Below are 18,717 nucleotides of genomic sequence, written 5' to 3' on the forward strand. Positions count from 1 at the left end.
TAGCAGTAATGTATTTATTCTCTGTTTTGGTATAAGTTGCAGCTGCCCATCATCTGTTGAGCTCTGTGGGTAGCTGCTAAGCTCTGTCTCAGAGGAATGTCACTGTCGTGTAAGAGTAAGCCCAATGCCCAGTCAGTGCCTAGAGATGGATCCTTCTGTTGGCTGTGGTGTCAGATGAGCCTCTAATGAATGCCAGCTCAATCTGAGGATTGGCTCTTTAGGCTCTGGCTTTACCATTATCTGTAACACTAGGCACCTACAGAATACATTCCTGGGCTGGCTTCTATGCCCAAAGGATCAGTGTGACTAATTTCAAAATACTTACTCCTTCAAAAGTTTGGTGGGGCCCTGGGTAGCTCAGTTGAGTATCTGACTCTTGATCTCAGCTCAGGTTGTGATCTCAGTGTTTTGAGTTCAGGCGCTGTGTTGGGCTCCACCTACTTAAAAACCAAACAAACATGGGGCTCCTCTGTGGCTCTGTCAATTGAACGTCTGACTCTTGATTTCAGTTGAGGTCATGATCTCAGGGTGGTGAGACTGAGCTCTATGTCAGACTCCATGCTTAGCAGGGAGTTAGCTTAAGATTCTCCTCTCATTTGCCCTCCCCCCCCCCACTCGTATGTGTGCGTACTCTCTCTCTCCCCTAAATAAATAAAATAATTTTTTTTTAAAGGTATAAACAGGATTATGTCAGGCTCTCTCTACCCTTACTTTCCCCCAGGTCTTCTCTAGAAAATCCAGAACCCCGAACTCGGGCACGAGGAATCCAGCTTCTGTCACAGGTGCTACTCCAGTGTCAGTCCTTGCTCCTGGAGAAGGAAGGTACTGGTATCACTAGTAGGAGTGTCTTCCTGGATTGCTGAGCCAAGGCCTTCCTTGTCTATTCAAGCCAACTTTACAGGGAGGGAGGAAAGAAGGGAGGACACAAGGAATCTGTGGACTACTAATTCAGCATCTTCATTCCTCACTGGTATATGTGGCAGAAATGATAAGAATTGGGACTGAAGACACTGGGATTTCAAATGTAGCCTTGGACATATTTTCAGTGTATTTTTCCCTCTCTGTAAAATGGACAAAATAGTGCTTCTTAGATGGAGTGGAAAAATTTGTAATGCTTTGAAGTCTCAAAGAAAAAAGCCAACGCCTTAGTTTTCTATAGCATAGTAGGCAAACCACAACCTGTTTTTTTTTTTTTTTTTTTTTTTTTTTTAAAGATTTTATTTATTCATCTGACAGACAGAAACCACAAGCAGGCAGAGAGGCAGGCAGAGAGAGGAGGAAGCAGGCTCCCCGCCGAGCAGAGAGCCCGATGCGGGGCTCGATCCCACGACCCCGGGACCATGACCCGAGCCGAAGGCAGAGGCTTTAACCCACTGAGCCACCCAGGCGCCCCAACAACCTGTTTTTATAAATAAAGTTTTATTAGCCTATAGCTGTACCCATTTATTTACCTCCTGTTTATGTTGCTTTTATGTTACAGCAAATTGAGTGGTTGTGACTGATATTTACTCTCTGACCCTTTGAGAAGGTTTGCCAACTCCAGTTCTGTAGAAAGGAAGTTCTGGGGTAAAAGTGGGTTCAACTGTGGACTTACATGAGAATGGATAATAAAAGATGTTCACATATTTTCCTAACCAAGCCACCTTCTAATGGGAGGGCAGGGACCTATCTGTTAGTGAAGGAGAAAATTTGTAGTGAAGCCCAAACAGGAACAGCCTTTACAGACTTTAGAAAGGAGTCTGTGTAAAATAATGGCTACATTTCTGGTCTGTGCAGTGGTACACCTGATCCTGTTTTATGAGAACCGGCTGAAGGACCATCATCTTGTGATCCCATCTGTCCTGCAAGGTTTGAGGGCACTTGTGAGTTCTCCTTTTTCATTACATACTTTGTTTGCAGAATCCCTTTTCCAGTGAATTCTGTCCTTGTCCTTTTGGGGGTGAGACTCCCAAGTGCTGAGGAGCAAATGCCCAAATGTGGGACTAAACTAGTGTCAGCTAACTTCACTTCTGTTTATAGTCTAGAGAGTAAAAATATTCTGGGGGAACTGGAATTCAGAACCAGAGTGGAAGGAGCTGCAGAGAACTAATCAGATTGAGAAAAGGGACCACATTTCACACTCTTAGCACGGTTTCCTAAACCTGGATGTTGTGTTTCCCACTGTAGCTAATTAGACCTCTTTTGGGATTGTCTTCAAGGCTAGAATTCCCTCCATGCTCACACATCTCTTCTCCCCCCAGAGCCTGTGTGTGGCCCTGCCTCCAGGGCTGGCTGTCTCTGTGCTTAAAGCTATCTTCCAGGAAGTCCACGTCCAGGTGAGTGAAGACAGTCACTTTTATATTCTCTGTCTTCCAGCTCTGACATATATGATAAGGATTAGGTGGCAAAAAACTGCCTTCTAAGTTCTGAACTTTTTAAGGTCTTTGACCAGGTTTACATGCTAGTCCTTGTTATTCTATGTAGAGGAGCCAGGCCATTATGTCTGACCTGTGTCCTCTCACATATGAAGAAAGTAAAGCAGACAGATTTTGGTTATTGGCCCCACTGCTGTAACTGCTAGGCCAATAGCCATACCCTTTCTCTGCATTTCTTCTTAGGTTCATCTTCTGTTTGTATAAAGAACACTGTCCACTTAGAGATTGTGAAGCAGGAAGTAGTTTTGTCCGCTTAGATATTCTTTGAGCACTTTCTTTACTTAGTTCCGGTCTCTTCCACCCCCAAGTCTCTGCTGCAGGTGGACCGACACACAGTCTACAGTATCATCACCAACTTCATGCAAACCCGTGAAGAAGGTAAGAGGCAAGGCTCTTTGGCAAGTCTGAAAAACAAGCACATCCTTTTTCACCCCATTACCAGGACTCATGTTTAGCCTGGAAGTCATATAGGAGACCTAACACTCTGAAAAGAATGAAGGGAAACTGAGAGGTCCACTCATTCCCAAGTAAAGGAATGGTAGAGTTTGGGCTAATATTTTAAATTCTTACTTCTAACAGTTATATACTGATACAGATCTCTTCTTTACTGTGTGCTCTTGGAATAGGAAAACAGAAAATGTCTGCTCTGGGAGGCAGCAAACGTGGGATAGCGATAGTAGAGGGAGAACACAAGCCAGAAGAAAGCCCAGCTTTCTATCTCAAGGGAGGGTAGTGACCTGTTCTTTCCTCCCCAGAGCTGAAGGGCCTTGGAGCTGACTTCACCTTTGGCTTCATCCAGGTAATGGATGGGGAAAAGGATCCTCGAAATCTTCTGGTGGCTTTCCGCATCGTCCATGACCTCATCTCCAGGGACTATAGCCTGGGTACGTCCATATAGCCTTGAATTAGCTGGTTAGGACATGTCAGATGAGTGAAAATTATAAGTTGATCTCATTGTTTCTCTGTTACCTTAGGGCCCTTTGTGGAGGAGTTGTTTGAAGTGACGTCGTGTTACTTCCCTATTGATTTTACCCCTGTAAGTAGCCCCTTTTATTCGTTCATTCATTTGTTCATTGATTCATTTGAGTATCCTTGAGTCCTCCTGTGAGTTAGGTCCAGTTATCTAGGCACTGAAGGAACAGCAATGAACAAAGGAGACAATCCCTGCCCTCATGAGGTTACGTTTTGGTAAACTGGGCACTGGAGAAGCATTTGCCATCGGAGGAAGGATTCAATTCAGTGGGTATCTGGGGGCTCCTTAAACTCCTTAACAGTGTGCTTAGTGGTGAGGGCTACAGGATTGTAAAATGTGGCTCCTACCCTTAAAGACTGAAACATTTAAGTAAAAATACAGGATTTGGGACCAAAACGAGTGGTGGTATAGCTGTTCAGAGAAGACTGAGTTCAGTGTGAGCTAGAGTAGTCAGGAAGGACTTCACAGATAAGAAGGGATTTCATTTGGTTTTCGAGGAATGATAGGATATAATCCTGGAGTCTGAGGGATGATCTCAGGCAGAAAAAACAAATTGACAAAACAAAGAAGACCCAGTTGAGCGCAGCATATACAGCATGCTCTGACCCCCTTGGGTCTTCCTCCCACTCTGCATCTTGATATCCCTTCTGCTTTCAAAAACTCAAGAGTCTCACCACTGTATGGATAGGCATGGGTATGTGTACTGCAAGCGTTAGTGGTTTCAAAGAAATGAAAGGAGTTAAATCACAGGACACCAAATAACATCTGAGTATTGACTTTTAGTGTTTTTAAAGTTACACAGACATCTTTGCCGCAGGGAATTGCTTCCCAGCTTATTCCAGGTGACACCATGGTTGTTGGGGCCGCCTGTCTTCTAAAATTCTCTTCATCTCTTCTGTCTTGGTCTTCACTACTTCTAACTCAGAAGAACTTATGTCTTTTGAAATCTCGAAAGCTCTTTATCAGGGCACCAGGTTTCTCTGTTCTTGCTTTTTTGTTTGTTTTGAAAAGATAATACGTTTATAGGATCCAAAATCTAAATGGTGTAAAAAGGTGAAAAATATGTCTACCGTCATTTCATTCTCTGTTGTCAACCAGTTTTTATCAATTATGTCTGTATTTTATAGAGCTTTTCATCCATATAAAAGCAAATGCTCCCCTACCCTTCCCAGTGGCAGCATATGAATACACGTCTGTACTTGGCCTTTTTCACTTTAGTATACCTTGAGAGAGTACTCTGTATCAGTAAATAAATTAGTTCTTTATTTGTTATGACTGCATAGTATTCCTTTCAGTGGGAATACCTAATTAATTTCACTAGTCCTCTGTGGAATAAATGTTACTAATCTTGTGTTACAGGCAATGCAATTTACATATCCTATGCATGTATCATTTCACATATATATGCGGTGTATATATGAAGGACAGATTCCTAAAGTGGAGTTGCTGGTTTAGGGCAGGAAAGAGTATGTCATTCACTTTTTTGAAAGGTAATAGAGTGAGCATGATTCAACATGTAAAGGATAGGGACGTGAAGCCTTTTTATACCCCTTTTCTGCCGCCACCCATTTTCCTTTTAGAGCTCATCACTGCACTCAACTGCTTATGCATTTTCTCAGATATTCCAGGCAAAAAAAAGAAGTTAGATAGTGATAGGACAATTTCTCTTATTAAAGCAGATTTATTTTTTTAGCTCACTGTTCCGAGATCAAGCATTCATTGCATGCTCTACCTGAGCCAGCCAGGTGCATCTCAAGCAGATTTTTGTATGTTCTTCTGCACTTCAGACTATATGGGAAGCAGAAAGCTCTTACCAACCAAAATGACACACCTGGCTTTAGTGTAACTCTTTGTTACACTGAGAAAGTATTCTTTATGGTCCTATCAATCCCTTTTAGCCACATGCCATCATCATAGTGGGTCAGTGTAAGTGATGGTTCCTTTGATTTTCACTATGCATATGTGCTCACTGTAGCAGGGGCGGGCATATTTTCTGTAAAGGACCAGATAGTGACTATTTTAGACTTTGCAATTTGTATCTTTTCTGTCTCAACTCTTCAACTCTGCTGTTCTAACACAAACGGCCATAGACGCTGGAATATCGTAGTGTCTGTATTGCCAATAAAACTCTATAGGCATGAAAATTTATTGTTTTTTATTTTTATTTTTTAGAGATTTTATTTATTTATTGGACAGACAGAGATCACAAGCAGGCAGAGAGGCAGGCAGAGAGAGAGGTGGGGAAGCAGGCTCCCTGCTGAGCAGAGAGCCTGATGCAGGGCTTGATCCCAGGACCCTGAGATCATGACCTGAGCCGAAGGCAGAGGCTTAACCCACTGAGCCACCCAGGCACCTTGAAAATTTACTGTTTTTTAAAGATTTTATTTATTTGACAGAGATCACAAGTAGGCAGAGGCAGGCAGAGAGAGGGGGGAAAGCAGGCTCCCTGCTGAGCAGAGAGCCCGATGCAGGGCTTGATCCCAGGACCCTGAGATCATGACCTGAGCTGAAGGCAGAGGCTTAACCCACTGAGCCACCCAGGCACCCCTAGGCATGGAAATTTAAATGACATATAATTTTTATGTGTCACAAGGTAGTATTCTTTTGGGGGCGCCTGGGTGGCTTAGTTGTTTAAGCATCTGCCTCCGGCTTGGGTTGTGATCTCAGGGTCCTGGGATTGAGCACCATGTCAGGCTCTGCATTCAACAGGGAGTCTGCTTCTCTCTCTCTCCCTCGGCCCCTCCCCCCCTCCACTCATATTCTCTCTCTCAAATAAAATCTTACCCAAAAAAAAAAAAGTGCTTTTGATTTTTTTCCCCCAAAACCATTTAAAAATGTAAAAATCAGAGGACTGAGAGAACACTGATCTTGATGAGCACCAAGTAATATATAGAATCACTGAATCACTATATTGTACACCTGAAACTAATTTAACACTGCAAGCTACACTGGAATTAAAAAAATGTAAAAACCATGCTTAACCATACATATAGTCTCAACTGGTTGCTTCCTACTCCTAGTGCAAAGGAGATACTGAATCTTCCTTCTTCATCATCCTTGGGATTCCTTTATCCTTTCTTTCGGATCAGGAACCCTATTTCCTCAGGCCCTCTACTGTACTTTTATCTCTAAGATTAGAGATGTTTGTCATACCTTCCCCCAAAAATTAAACCTCCAGATTCTGCCAGAGAAAAGGAGGAGCTGGGAAGCAATCTAGGTGGTCAGATTTGCTTCTCTAACCTCAATCCCAACTCCAAAGGTGCCTGTTACTGCCAATTGCAAAGCTTTTTTTTTTTTTAAGATTTCATGTATTTATTTGACAGAGAGAAATCACAAGTAGATGGAGAGGTAGGCAGAGAGAGAGAGAGGGAAGCAGGCTCCCTGCTGAGCAGAGAGCCCCATGTGGGACTCGATCCCAGGACCCTGAGATCATGACCTGAGCCGAAGGCAGTGGCTTAACCCACTGAGCCACCCAGGCGCCCCAATTGCAAAGCTTTTTGACATCTAAAGTGTATACGGGTAGTTACTCAGCTTTATCCAAGCCTACTGAGGATTTTGTTGTCTTGGCTCTGTTGAGTCATTTTCTTACCCATCTGCTTTTTAGCTTCTAAAATTTTATTGCCAGGACCTCTTAACCTATTTTCTTCAACCTATAGCTTTGTCTTTTCTTTTTAACTTTTAATTAATTTTTTTTTTTAAAGTAATCTCTGTACCCAGTGTGGGGCTTGCACTCACAACACCAAGATCAAGAGTTGCATGCTTTACCAACTGACCCAGACAGGTGTCCCTAGCTTTATGTTTTGTTTTAGTAATATATTTTTTAGATTTTATTTATTTATTTGAGAGAGAGCACAAGCCAGGGGGAGGGGGAGAGGGAAAAGCAGCCTCCATGCTAAGCAAGGAGCCCAGTGCAGGACTCGATCCCAGGACCCTGGGATCAGGTCATGACCTGAGCTTTACAGACTGAGCCACCCAGGTACCCTGGCTTTATGTCTTAAAAGAAAATCCCTTTGCTGTATTTTTGGTGTTGCTTCTAAAGAAGAAAAGGAAAATGTGATACATGTTTTTAGTCTGGCTTTTTGACACAGAAACCGTCAATGCTTTTTTATGTTTCCAGAATTATACCTTTTTTTAATAAGGGTGAAAAAATAGAAATGTCCTTCAGAGGGGAATTATTTAAGTAAATTTTGGCTCAACTCTATACAATGAAATAGTATCAGCCACTAAACCTAAAGTTGTGAAAGAATAGTTTAATACCATAGAAAAATTGACCTAATATATTAAGTAGGAAAAAAGATCATAAATCATGTGTTCAAAACCATCCAGGCACTGGGTGTTGTACATAAACAATGAATCTTGGAACATTTTATCAAAAACTAATGATATATTTTATGGGGACTAACGTAACACAAGAAAAATAAGTAAATAATAAAAAAAAAAGATGTATATATATTTTAAAGAGAAAATAGTGTCTACTAACATATAGTCACAATATATAGAGAGAAGAAAGTAATGTACCAGAAAGTCAGGGTGCTTCTCTCTTGAGTGGCAAGATGATAGATCGGATAGAAAATAAATGCCCAACAGACAGAAATTCCCAAGGAGTGTGTAAGCATGTCTTTCTGCTAGGGCCTCCTGTCATGCTGTTCTGTCGATTGAGTATAAATATCACCTATTCTTCAGGATTGCTGGGTTGAATCCTGTGTCCAAGGGTGGTCTGAAGAGTTGTACAGACCCTTGGCCCTCCTTTCTTTTCCAGCCACCTAATGATCCCCATGGTATCCAGAGAGAAGATCTCATCCTGAGTCTTCGAGCTGTGCTGGCTTCTACACCACGATTTGCCGAGGTGGGTCTAGCCAAGGTTAGGTATGTAGCCTCTATCCAGAGAAGGTTCTGAAGAAAGAACAGTAAGAACATGGGGAAAAAAGAAAGATCCAGAATACATTTTTAGGGTATGGGATCCTGCAAGTGTCTTCAGGCTTATGTGGCACGTATTTTCAGATCTTCAAAGTTGAAACCTGTACCATTATTTGTTTAAAATAATAATCCAATCCCTATATGGCACTACGTTCTAAAGTCCTGTAGTGTTGCCAACTAGCTCATTTTTCAGGTTAACTGGGAATCTGGCCACAGCTTGGCAGGAGGGTTGGTTTATAGTCACAACTCCTGACTCAACTCTTTGTAGCTCTTTCATGTAGCCCCTAGCTCCTGGGGACTGGTGGTAGTAAAGATGTAGTTGACCTTGGTTCCTTGGAGTGGCTAAGATACACCTGTCTCAAGCTTCAGTTCTTCCTTCTCTCCCACAGTTCCTGCTGCCCCTGCTGATTGAGAAGGTGGATTCTGAGATTCTGAGTGCCAAGCTGGATTCTCTACAGACTCTGGTGAGGGATTTCTCTTTTTCCAGGGTCCAGCTGCCTTTAGACAATATAGAGGTACTAAACAAGTGTGGACACGGTCAGGGAGTAGTTCAGTGGCCCTCATGAGAGGGATCCCCAGCATCTAGGGCTAAATGTTGACCCAGTGCCCTCCCAGCTACTTACTGTCTGGTCCAATAGTAACTGAGTGGCAGCTGAGGAAAGGCTGATGAGTGCTCCTTTTAAAAAAAAAAAAAAAAAAAAAAGATTGTATTTATTCCGTTTGAGGGAGAGAGAGAATGAGTGAGGGAGAGAGAGAAGCAGACCCCCACTAAGCAGGAATCCCAATGTGGGGCTCAATCCCAGGACCCTGAGATCATGACTGGAGCCGAAGGCTGACATTTAACCATCTGAGCCACCCAGGTGCCCCAGGGCTCCTTCTTTATGCTTGTTTTCCATCAGTCAGGTGATGTGGGTGATGAATTCCCATTTTTCTGTGACCTGATTGGAGTCTTAGGAAATTCTGCTGGTTCTGCTGAGAGCCATGCTCCTTCAGGTGCCATTATGCTGAGGTAACCGCATGTCCTTGAAGTCTGATGGTGTAGCTAGCTGATACCTACACTTTCCTTGGCAGAATGCTTGTTGTGCTGTATACGGACAGAAGGAGCTAAAGGACTTCCTCCCTAGCCTTTGGGCTTCTATCCGCAGAGAGGTGAGTGTTAATTAGATTAACTCACTTCTATTAACTCCTAGCTGTCAGGCATGAGGGGAACTAACACCCTGTCCTTTTCCCTGTTGCAGGCCAGTAAGGGGGCATACTTCTAGTTGAATGACAGGGGAGAAAGTCACTACAGAGGGTCAGCTGTTTGGTGATGGCACACAGTCACTTTTTTTTTTTTTTTTTTAAGATTTTATTTATTTATTTGACAGACAGAAATCACAAGTAGGCAGAGAGGCAGGCACAGAGAGAGGGGGAGGCAGGCTCCCTGCTGATCAGAGAGCCTGATGTGGGGCTCGATCCCAGGATCCTGGGATCATGACCTAAGCCGAAGGCAGAGGCTTTAACCCACTGAGCCACCCAGGCGCCCCCACACAGTCACTTTTGCGTAGTGCCCACTTCCTGTCCTTCCATGGTAAGGAGCATAGGTCATGGTGCCTCTGGCACCATGCTTAATAAGGGGGGAGGGCAGAGGAAGAGACTTAGGAAAGGGGATCCCAGCAGCCACTGCTCCACGTTGCTATCCTGCTTCTTAAAAAATACATGTATCAATTCTAGTGGGACTAAGGACTTGGTGAAAATACACCCGCTGAGAAGAAACTCACTGTAGGTGTTAATTTCCATTGCTCTGTCCTAAAGGCTTTCAAAGCCCATGTCCCAAAGGAAATAGGCAGTGGGTGGGTGGGCTCTCACCTGGTGCAGGCTCACCTCAGTAGCCATGGGATCCCTCCCTGACAGGTGTTCCAGACGGCAAGTGAGCAGGTGGAGGCCGATGGCCTGGCAGCCCTCCACTCTCTGACTGCGTGTTTGTCTCGCTCTGTGCTGAGAGCAGATGCTGAGGACCTCCTTGACTCCTTCCTTAGCAACATTCTACAGGGTAAATGGGGCCATGGCAGCCAGAAAGGGGGTTGAGCACAACAGAAAGAAGTTCCTTAAGGCCAATGACCTTTTATGAGTAGCCCTCCATGTTCAGTGACTTGGGTGCTAGAGCCCTACTTTGAAGTGAAAACACTTTGAGTGGTAACTGCTAGCAAACTGTCCCAGATCTCAGTCTTCAATGTATGTGGTCTGCCGGGGAGTCAGGCAGCATTCAGCCTGCTCCCCAGGTCTGTGACCTGCTGCCTCTCTAGACTGCAGGCACCATCTGTGTGAACCGGACATGAAACTGGTGTGGCCTAGTGCCAAACTATTGCAGGCAGCTGCAGGTGCATCTGCCCGGGCCTGTGACCACATCACCAGCAATGTGTTGCCTTTACTGCTGGAACAGTTCCACAAGCATGGTCAGGTAAGGAAACAGAATCTTTTGAAGGAATGATGGGACCTCTGCTAGGATCCCTTTCACAGGAAGAGCTAATTGTTGAGCTTGTCCCAGATAGTGGATATTGGGTTTTGCTCTGATCAGTTGTTGCTGGTACACTTGTTCACTCTCTTTCTGACACACTTACATAAAAGGGTAATTCTCCCTGCTTCGAGAGGAGCAGGACTGAAATCCTTTAAAATATTCTTTGACCCCCACACACCTTAAAACATTACAGAGCAACCAGCGACGGACAATCCTTGAAATGATCCTGGGTTTCTTGAAGCTGCACCAGAAATGGAGCTATGAAGACAAGGGTGAGATACCTTCCAGGTGTGGTGTCCTGCGCTGAGCACTGTATTCCTATAAAGGATGGTAGGCAAAGAATGCTACAGAGAAGTACTCTAGGACCTGAGGTTGTAGCACAAGAGAACACTCACCAGATGAGGCCTGTTTATTTTTTCCCAGTGTACCTCCTGGAGACACCCAGTGGATTAAGTTCTTTGAATCTTGCCCCAAGTTGTCTTTGTATCACTGCTGAGTCAGGGCTCCCCTCTAACCTGGACTCTTGTCTGTCCCTAGATGAAAGGCCACTGAATGGCTTCAAGGACCAGCTGTGCTCATTGGTGTTCATGGCTCTGACAGACCCCAGCACCCAGCTTCAGCTTGTTGGCATCCGTACATTCACAGTCTTGGGTGCCCAGCCAGGTACACTTAAGAGAAAGAGAAAAGGAAGGGTATTGGTTGTTCCTTGCGATTTTCTGTCTTCAGTGAAGAGCAACCTTAATTCCCTGGTTCTCAATGTAACTGTGGGTGATTTGAAAAATTTTTTTTTCTTTTTTAAGATTTGAGAGTGCATAAGCAGGGGGAGGGGCAGAGAGACCAGCAGATATCCTGCTGAGCGGTGAGCCCCACAACACAGGGCTCCATCCCAGGACCCTGAGATCATCACCTAAGCCAAAGTCCACAGCTAAACCTACTGAACCATCCAGGCGCCTCATAGTTTCGGATTTCTTACAGGACTTTGGGAAGGGTTGTGGTGGCTATAGAGGAAGAATGATGAGGTTTGTGTTTCTTTCTAACACAGATCTCCTCTCTTCCGGAGACTTGGAGCTGGCAGTGGGTCACTTGTACAGACTGAGCTTCCTGGAGGAGGACTCCCAAAGTTGGTGAGAATCAAACGCAGTGAGAAGAGCAAGCTGTTCCAGGGCTCTGTGCTTCTGACCCTTGAGTGTCCCTAGGGGAGGTGGGCCCTCTGTTTGACTCTGGCTACCAACTGATTGGAGATATGCCAGACCTCTTTCTTTTGAGGCCATTAAAAAGTCCTGTCCAACTTGGTGTAGGTGCTTGAGTCCTGCTCTTTAGCAAGGCAGGCTTGGGAGCCCGCACCCCTGAATTTGTCTAGTGGCAGGCTGAGGCAAGAAACTATAGGCCAGGCCTCAGCTTTTGCCCATTTGCCCTGTGCCCCAGCAGGGTGGCAGCACTGGAAGCATCAGGAGCCCTGGCCGCTGTCTATCCCATAGCCTTCAGTAGCTACCTGGTGCCCAAGCTTGCGGAGGAACTGCACAAAGGTATGTGTCTCGGACCCTCTGTGGCTCACCCCTTCCCAGGGATGTTTGGGGCCTTCATGCGTGCCATCACACAGTGAAATCATGTCTCCTGGGTTGCTTTCAGGGGAGTTAGATTTGTCTAGAGGGGATGAGCCCACCAAACAGTCCCGGCATCTACGCTGTTTGCAAGCCTTGTCGGCTATATCAACACATCCCAATATTGTCAAGGAGACCCTGCCTCTGCTGCTACAGCATCTCTGCTGGATGAACAAAGGTAACAACCGGGAATAATCATCAAGGGGCTGGGCTGAATGGGGAACCGTAGGCAGCTTTGGAGTTGATTCCTCTAAGCCAGTGGTCCCATTGGTGGCTATATTAAAAATGTTGATGCCTCAGTTCAACTGAGTCGGTCTTTGAGGAGGGATGGGGCTTAAACAACAGGAATTGTTGAGAGTTCAGGTGATTTCAGCGTGAAGTCAGAATTGAAAAGCACCACTCTAGGGCCATGCTACTCAAAATGTGTTCCATCAACCAGCAGCCTGGGCACCATCTGGGAACTTGGTAGAAGTGCAGAATCTCAGGCCCTACTGATGAAAATTTGAGCAGGGTCTCCAACTAACTCCTGTGCACCACTGCTCCAGGCGTAAGTGACAGCAGCTGTTGCTGCTGTGAACCTATGCAAGCCCACCGTGGGCCCTCACTAATTTGCTAAGCTGCCGCCTTTGCACTGGCCAGCTTTTCGTGGCAGAGCCAGTGGGTGTTCCAGCAGCCATTACATAGCAGAAGGAGTATGGCCAGGGTTTGACTCCTAACTTTGCACTTACTGTGACCCTGGGAAACCACTGGTAGTTTCATTTAGCCTCCACGTCCTCCTCTGTGAAATGGGGGAAATGATATTCTCCGGGGGTTATGAAAACTAAAGGAGAAAATGTATGCGTGCTTCTCCTGCAGAGTTGACTTCCAGTTCTGCTCCAAAATCAGAGTAGGTGAAAAGAGCAGGCAAGAGAATACGGTTACTTGGCTCTTCATAAGATGCTCTTGGACTCTTTAGTCACTCATCTTTGGTTATTTTTCCCATAGTCTGTATCTGAAACACCTGGAAGTGCTTTTAAGAAAACTTGACAGGGGCACTGGGTGGCTCAGTGGTTTGGGCTGCTGCCTTCGGCTCGGGTCATGATCTCAGGGTCCTGGGATTGAGCCCCGCGTCGGGCTCCCTGCTCCGCAGGAAGCCTGCTTCCCTCTCTCTCTCTCTCTCTCTTTCTGCCTGCCTCTCTGCCTACTTGTGATCTCTATCAAATAAATAAATAAAATCTTTAAAAAAAAAAAAAAAAAAACTTGACAGAGGGGCGCCTGGGTGGCTCAGTGGGTTAAATCCTCTGCCTTCAGCTCAGGTCATGATCCCAGATCCTGGGATCAAGCCCCGCATCAGGCTCCCTGCTCAGCCGGGAGCCTGCTTCCTCCTCTCTCTCTGCCTGACTCTCTGCCTACTTGTGATCTCTGTCTGTCAAATAAATAAATAAAATCTTTAAAAAAAAAAAAAAAAAAAGAAAGAAAGAAAAGAAAACTTGACAGAATATTTTCTCATCACACAGGGACTGTGGTTGCAGAAACCAGTGAAGTTATTGCCGTCTGTCAGAGCCTCCAGCAGGTGGCAGAAAAATGCCAACAGGACCCCGAGAGCTGCTGGTATTTCCATCAGACAGCTGTACCTTGCCTGCTTGCCTTGGCTGTGCAGGCTTCCATGCCAGGTGACTTTTCTGCAGCCCAGACTTGGAGCTAGCCCTCCTCTAGACCTCAGCTTTCCACTAGTGTTGAGCAGCACTGTCACCCTGAGGCTATCGCTGGTATTACATTCTGTACCAGCAGAGGCTTCTTTTGAATGCTTTGTCCCCAAAGTGAGATTTCACTTCAAGCAAAGGGTGCCAACCTGACCGGTGTTAGCAACACCAGAACGATGTGTACCTTTTTTTCTCTGTAATTGCTATGTGATTAGTTTAGTTCAAAATTAGGCCTTGGAGTTAAGCTGACCTGGTTGGCCAGCTTTAACTCCACCTCTTGTTAACTTAAGTGAAGATACTTAGCCTTTGTATGCCTCTGTTCCCTTGCTTATAAGGGGAAGGTAAAGAGTAGTATCTGCGTCACAGGGTAGTTAGGATTAAATAAAAATGTGTGGTGCCTGGCAATGTAGTACGTAGTATATACCTATGGGGGCTCCCTATAGGTAGCTGCTGTGATAATGAGGACCCGTGATGATAAATACGTGTGACCTTTAAGTTTGGGAAAAACTAAAATATTCCTGAAGTTAAGAAGATTGTGATAGTTAACTCTAGTTAATTCTCCACATTGCCAGCCTAAGGATAGCACAGAATATTCAAGAACTTGTGGCCCACGTTAGCCACTCCGGCTTCTGGGGTTGTGCTGGTGCTCAGGGCTGCTGGGGACCTTAGCACTACTAGAGGACAGGGTAGAAACTGCTGCCATTTTAACTAGAACTGTGGTGATGACAGGGCCTAATCTGAACCACAGTCATGGCATGGTGATGGGGTGTGTGTGTGTGTGTGTGTGTGTGTTGATTTTTCAGAGAAGGAACACTCAGTTCTGAGAAAAGTACTGTTGGAAGATGAGGTCTTGGCTGCCATGGTGTCTGTCATTGGCACTGCCACTACCCACTTGAGCCCTGAGTGAGTATAATCATTGATGTGGCTTGATCCTAGGCAGGAGGATAACAGTCTTGAAGAGAAGCCGCAGATAGCTGCCTTCGGAACTGTCCTTTTACCCAAAATCAAATGTGGAGGGAGTTGTTTTGCTGGCAAAGTAAAAGGAAGGGGCTTTTTTAGCACCTTGGGTTATGAGGGTGGGGGAAGCATGGGCTAATGTTTCTTAGCTACAGATGTGCATAAGAATCACCTGTGGAGCATTTTTGTTTATTTTTTAATTTATGTATTTATTTATTTATTTTGGAAATATACACTGAGTTCTCTGACTAGATAGATTATAAGCTTCAGGAGAACGGGGATTTAATCTACCTGGTTCACTGCTAAATCACCAGGGCCTAAAATGGGAATGGTTCTTAGCACATAATATATGCTAAATTAATACTTGTTGAATGCGTGAAAGATCATGATTTGGCCCATTGACCCAGTGACGCTCATGTGAACTGAGGGTACTTCAGAACCCTGGCTCCTTGGTGATACGTAGTCTTCTCTCCCCAGCTTAGCTGCCCAGAGTGTCGCCCACATTGTGCCCCTTTTCTTGGATGGCAACATTTCCTTTCTGCCTGAAAACAGCTTTCCTTGTAGATTCCAGCCATTCCAGGTAAGAATCTAATGGACCAGAAGGGAAAGAATCTTGGACTTCTTTTTTTTAAGATTGTATTTATTTGGGAAAGAGTGTGCACAAGAGAGCATAAGCGGTGGAGGAGAAGCAAACTCTGCTGAGCAGGGAGCCCGATGTGGGGCTTGATCCCAGGACCCTGGGTCATAACCTAAGCCGAAGGCAGATGTTTAACCAACTGAGCCACCCAGGCGTCCCAGGACTCCTTTCCTTCAAATTTTTAGAGCTAATATGGGATGGGTTTGGGGACAGACAAGCCTAGTGCTGCAAGACAGGCTTGCTAGAGCTCTTCTTCTTTTATAGGATGGTTCCTCAGGGCAGAGGCGGCTGGTTGCACTGCTTATGGCCTTTGTGTGCTCCTTACCTCGAAATGTGAGTACATTTGGGGAGTGCCCTAGTTTAACCCTGACAAGGGGAGGCAGCTCCCAAGTGACTTCCGGTCAGAAACTTGCCGTAGGCTAAGCTGATCTATTTTCCTCATGGGAGAATTTAGTTCTCATCCATTCTGGCCCCTGCTGCCACTTTCTACTGGGTATCTCTTGGAGTGCAAGTGTTCTCTTCGTGCATCACATGGTCAGGTTTTGTGTAGGTGGAAATCCCTCAGCTGAACCAACTCATGCGGGAGCTTGTGGAGCTGAGCTGCTGCCCCAGCTGCCCGTTCTCCTCCACCGCCGCTGCCAAGTGCTTTGCAGGACTCCTCAACAAGCTCCCTGCAGGTACTGAGATGAGGCTGGGGGCGGGAGCCTCCTGGAAGCAATTACTGATGAAATCTTGGAAGTTAAGCCTTTATAAAAAGGAGCTGCTAATAATATAATAGGGACTCCCAAGGGACAGTGCTTGGGACAAGAGTCAAGACCAAAGTTGGGCAAAACTTACGGGACATAAGAAGATAAGAGGGTTCAAGCAGAGTGCTCTGTCTAGGTCTGTCATCCTACTCCCCACAGGGTGCTATTAGAGATCATTTTTTTCTAGAAGTAGACCGCTCTTTCCGAATACTAGTACCCCTGTGTTATGAGATACCAGGCTCTCACGCTGGTGTCCTAGATCTGAGTGGGCCAAGTCAGCCAGATTGATAATATTCTCTTCTAAAGTCTTCTCAGGGAGCCCTGCCTTTAAACGATTTATATCCTTTGTTGTTAAAGGAGAAATGTGTAGCCTCTGCATCAGTATTCCTTATTTTTAGGGCAACAGGTGGATGAATTCCTGCAGCTAGCTGTGGACAAAGTAGAGGCTGGCCTGAGCCCTGGGCCCTGTCGAAGTCAGGCCTTCACACTGCTTCTCTGGGTAAGGAGCCAGAATGGATTCTGATTAGACAGAGACAATTCTGTCTGGTTAAATGAAATTTCTCCATTTGACCTTTTACCATAAGCATGCTTCTTGGGGTTCTGGGGTTCGAGTGTCGTGCTCTGTTCTCTTTCTGATTACAGGTAACAAAGGCCCTGGTACTCAGATATCACCCTCTCAGCTCCTGCCTTACAGACCGGGTAAGTCTGTTCTGGAGACAGGAGAGCCGAGGACCTAAACGGGAGTTTCCTTGTTTATCATCCTAGAAATGACAGTCATCCTCCTCTTGAGTATTTAAGATTCATTCTTCTCTTCTGGTGCACCTCTTTTCTGCAGCTCACGGGCCTTCTGAGTGATCCAGAGCTAGGCCCAGCAGCAGCCGACGGCTTCTCTCTGCTCATGTCTGACTGCACAGATGTGCTGACACGCGCTGGCCACGCTGAGGTGCGGCTCATGTTCCGCCAGCGCTTCTTCACAGATAATGTGCCTGCTTTGGTGCAGGGCTTCCATGCTGCTTCCCAAGGTGAGAGGGGTCTAAAAGAAAGGCCTCGAATATATAGACCTTTCCTTTGCTCAGGGCACATTCTCTCAAATAATTTGGGACCTGAGTGCTGCTTTAGAGCTGTAGTGTCGCCTGTACCTGAAAGGCTAAAATTTCCAAATGCTTGTTCCACTTTTTTTTCCTTTAATGAGTCTCTCTGCCTTTTCTGAGCTTGAAGGTTTGGTCGGGGGGGGGGGGGGTTCCCAACCTTTTGCTCGGCTGATGTCCCAGCTTCATCAGAGATTGAAGTTGAATTCCCAAGCCCTATGTCTGAGACCAGTTTCTGCCTAAGCTTTTCCATGTTTTTACAGATGTGAAGCCAAATTACCTGAAGGGCCTGTCTCATGTACTTAATAGGCTGCCTAAGCCTGTGCTCTTGCCAGAGTTGCCCACAGTAAGTCCTGAAGTCAGAGCCTCAGACGGGGGCACTAAGGCAGTGTCCCCAGCCGGGGCATGATGAGGTGGAGGAAAAGCGGGCTTATCACATACATGATCGTGCCTGCCTTCTCTGTGGCCCTTTAGCTGCTTTCCTTGCTGCTGGAGGCCCTGTCCTGCTCTGACTGTGTAGTACAGCTCTCTACCCTCAGCTGCCTTCAGCCTCTTCTGTTGGAAGCACCCCAGGTCATGAGTCTTCATGTGGACACCCTCGTCACCAAGTTTCTGAACCTCAGCTCTAGCCCTTCCATGGTGCGTTAAGCCCCCACAACTCTTTGGCATCTGTGTGTCTCCTTCATGGGTCTCCTCTCACCCTCTGGGATTGTGTTCCAGGCGGTCCGGATTGCTGCGCTGCGGTGTATGCACGCTCTTACTCGTCTGCCCACCCCTGTGGTAAGTACATCTTTGGCCTGGACCCTTCTTAGAAGAGCCAGAGAAGTACCTTTTTGCCTTAACAAGCAGGACTGGCCACCCTGCTGTGTGACCGCTGTGTGAGGTACGCACAGGCAGGCATTTACCTGACCACCCTGTGATGGAACGGCCATCCTGCCACAGAGCATCCTCTGGAATCGCTAAAGAAGAGGAAGACATTAGTTGTAGAGTCAGAGAAGCAGCCCTTTCAGTTGCTTTGGTTGAGCGAAGCTGTGGCTCTTCTAACTCCACAGCTGCTGCCATACAAACCACAGGTGATCCGAGCTTTAGCCAAGCCCCTGGATGACAAGAAGAGACTGGTGCGCAAGGAGGCAGTATCAGCCAGGGGAGAATGGTGAGTTTCTAGGTCATGGGCAAGATGGAATTGAAATGAGCCTCATTGCTGA

General features: G+C 45.9%; 1 protein-coding gene across 3 annotated transcripts in view; it reads left to right on the forward strand.

Moving 5' to 3' along the window:
• MMS19 (MMS19 homolog, cytosolic iron-sulfur assembly component) overlaps positions 1–18,717 on the forward strand; it is a 34,138-nt gene that overhangs the window by 15,020 nt on the left and 401 nt on the right. Inside the window, exons 3-30 of one of the 3 annotated variants that reach the window (XM_059169273.1) lie at positions 722–822; positions 1,777–1,862; positions 2,241–2,315; positions 2,723–2,792; positions 3,170–3,298; positions 3,389–3,450; positions 8,147–8,233; positions 8,694–8,768; positions 9,376–9,453; positions 10,198–10,336; positions 10,590–10,744; positions 10,995–11,073; positions 11,339–11,464; positions 11,844–11,925; positions 12,227–12,327; positions 12,431–12,580; positions 13,899–14,054; positions 14,888–14,987; positions 15,519–15,621; positions 15,943–16,011; positions 16,229–16,355; positions 16,823–16,923; positions 17,067–17,123; positions 17,260–17,446; positions 17,776–17,858; positions 17,987–18,151; positions 18,233–18,292; positions 18,565–18,665. In XM_059169273.1, coding sequence (XP_059025256.1) covers positions 722–822; positions 1,777–1,862; positions 2,241–2,315; positions 2,723–2,792; positions 3,170–3,298; positions 3,389–3,450; positions 8,147–8,233; positions 8,694–8,768; positions 9,376–9,453; positions 10,198–10,336; positions 10,590–10,744; positions 10,995–11,073; positions 11,339–11,464; positions 11,844–11,925; positions 12,227–12,327; positions 12,431–12,580; positions 13,899–14,054; positions 14,888–14,987; positions 15,519–15,621; positions 15,943–16,011; positions 16,229–16,355; positions 16,823–16,923; positions 17,067–17,123; positions 17,260–17,446; positions 17,776–17,858; positions 17,987–18,151; positions 18,233–18,292; positions 18,565–18,665 — 2,904 coding nt within the window. The remainder of the gene's footprint in view (positions 1–721; positions 823–1,776; positions 1,863–2,240; positions 2,316–2,722; positions 2,793–3,169; positions 3,299–3,388; positions 3,451–8,146; positions 8,234–8,693; positions 8,769–9,375; positions 9,454–10,197; positions 10,337–10,589; positions 10,745–10,994; positions 11,074–11,338; positions 11,465–11,843; positions 11,926–12,226; positions 12,328–12,430; positions 12,581–13,898; positions 14,055–14,887; positions 14,988–15,518; positions 15,622–15,942; positions 16,012–16,228; positions 16,356–16,822; positions 16,924–17,066; positions 17,124–17,259; positions 17,447–17,775; positions 17,859–17,986; positions 18,152–18,232; positions 18,293–18,564; positions 18,666–18,717) is intronic. The other 2 variants (XM_059169274.1, XM_059169275.1) reach the window with 2 other exon arrangements.

Source organism: Mustela lutreola, chromosome 4 (assembly GCF_030435805.1).
Source record: "Mustela lutreola isolate mMusLut2 chromosome 4, mMusLut2.pri, whole genome shotgun sequence".
Classification (NCBI taxonomy): domain Eukaryota; kingdom Metazoa; phylum Chordata; class Mammalia; order Carnivora; family Mustelidae; genus Mustela; species Mustela lutreola.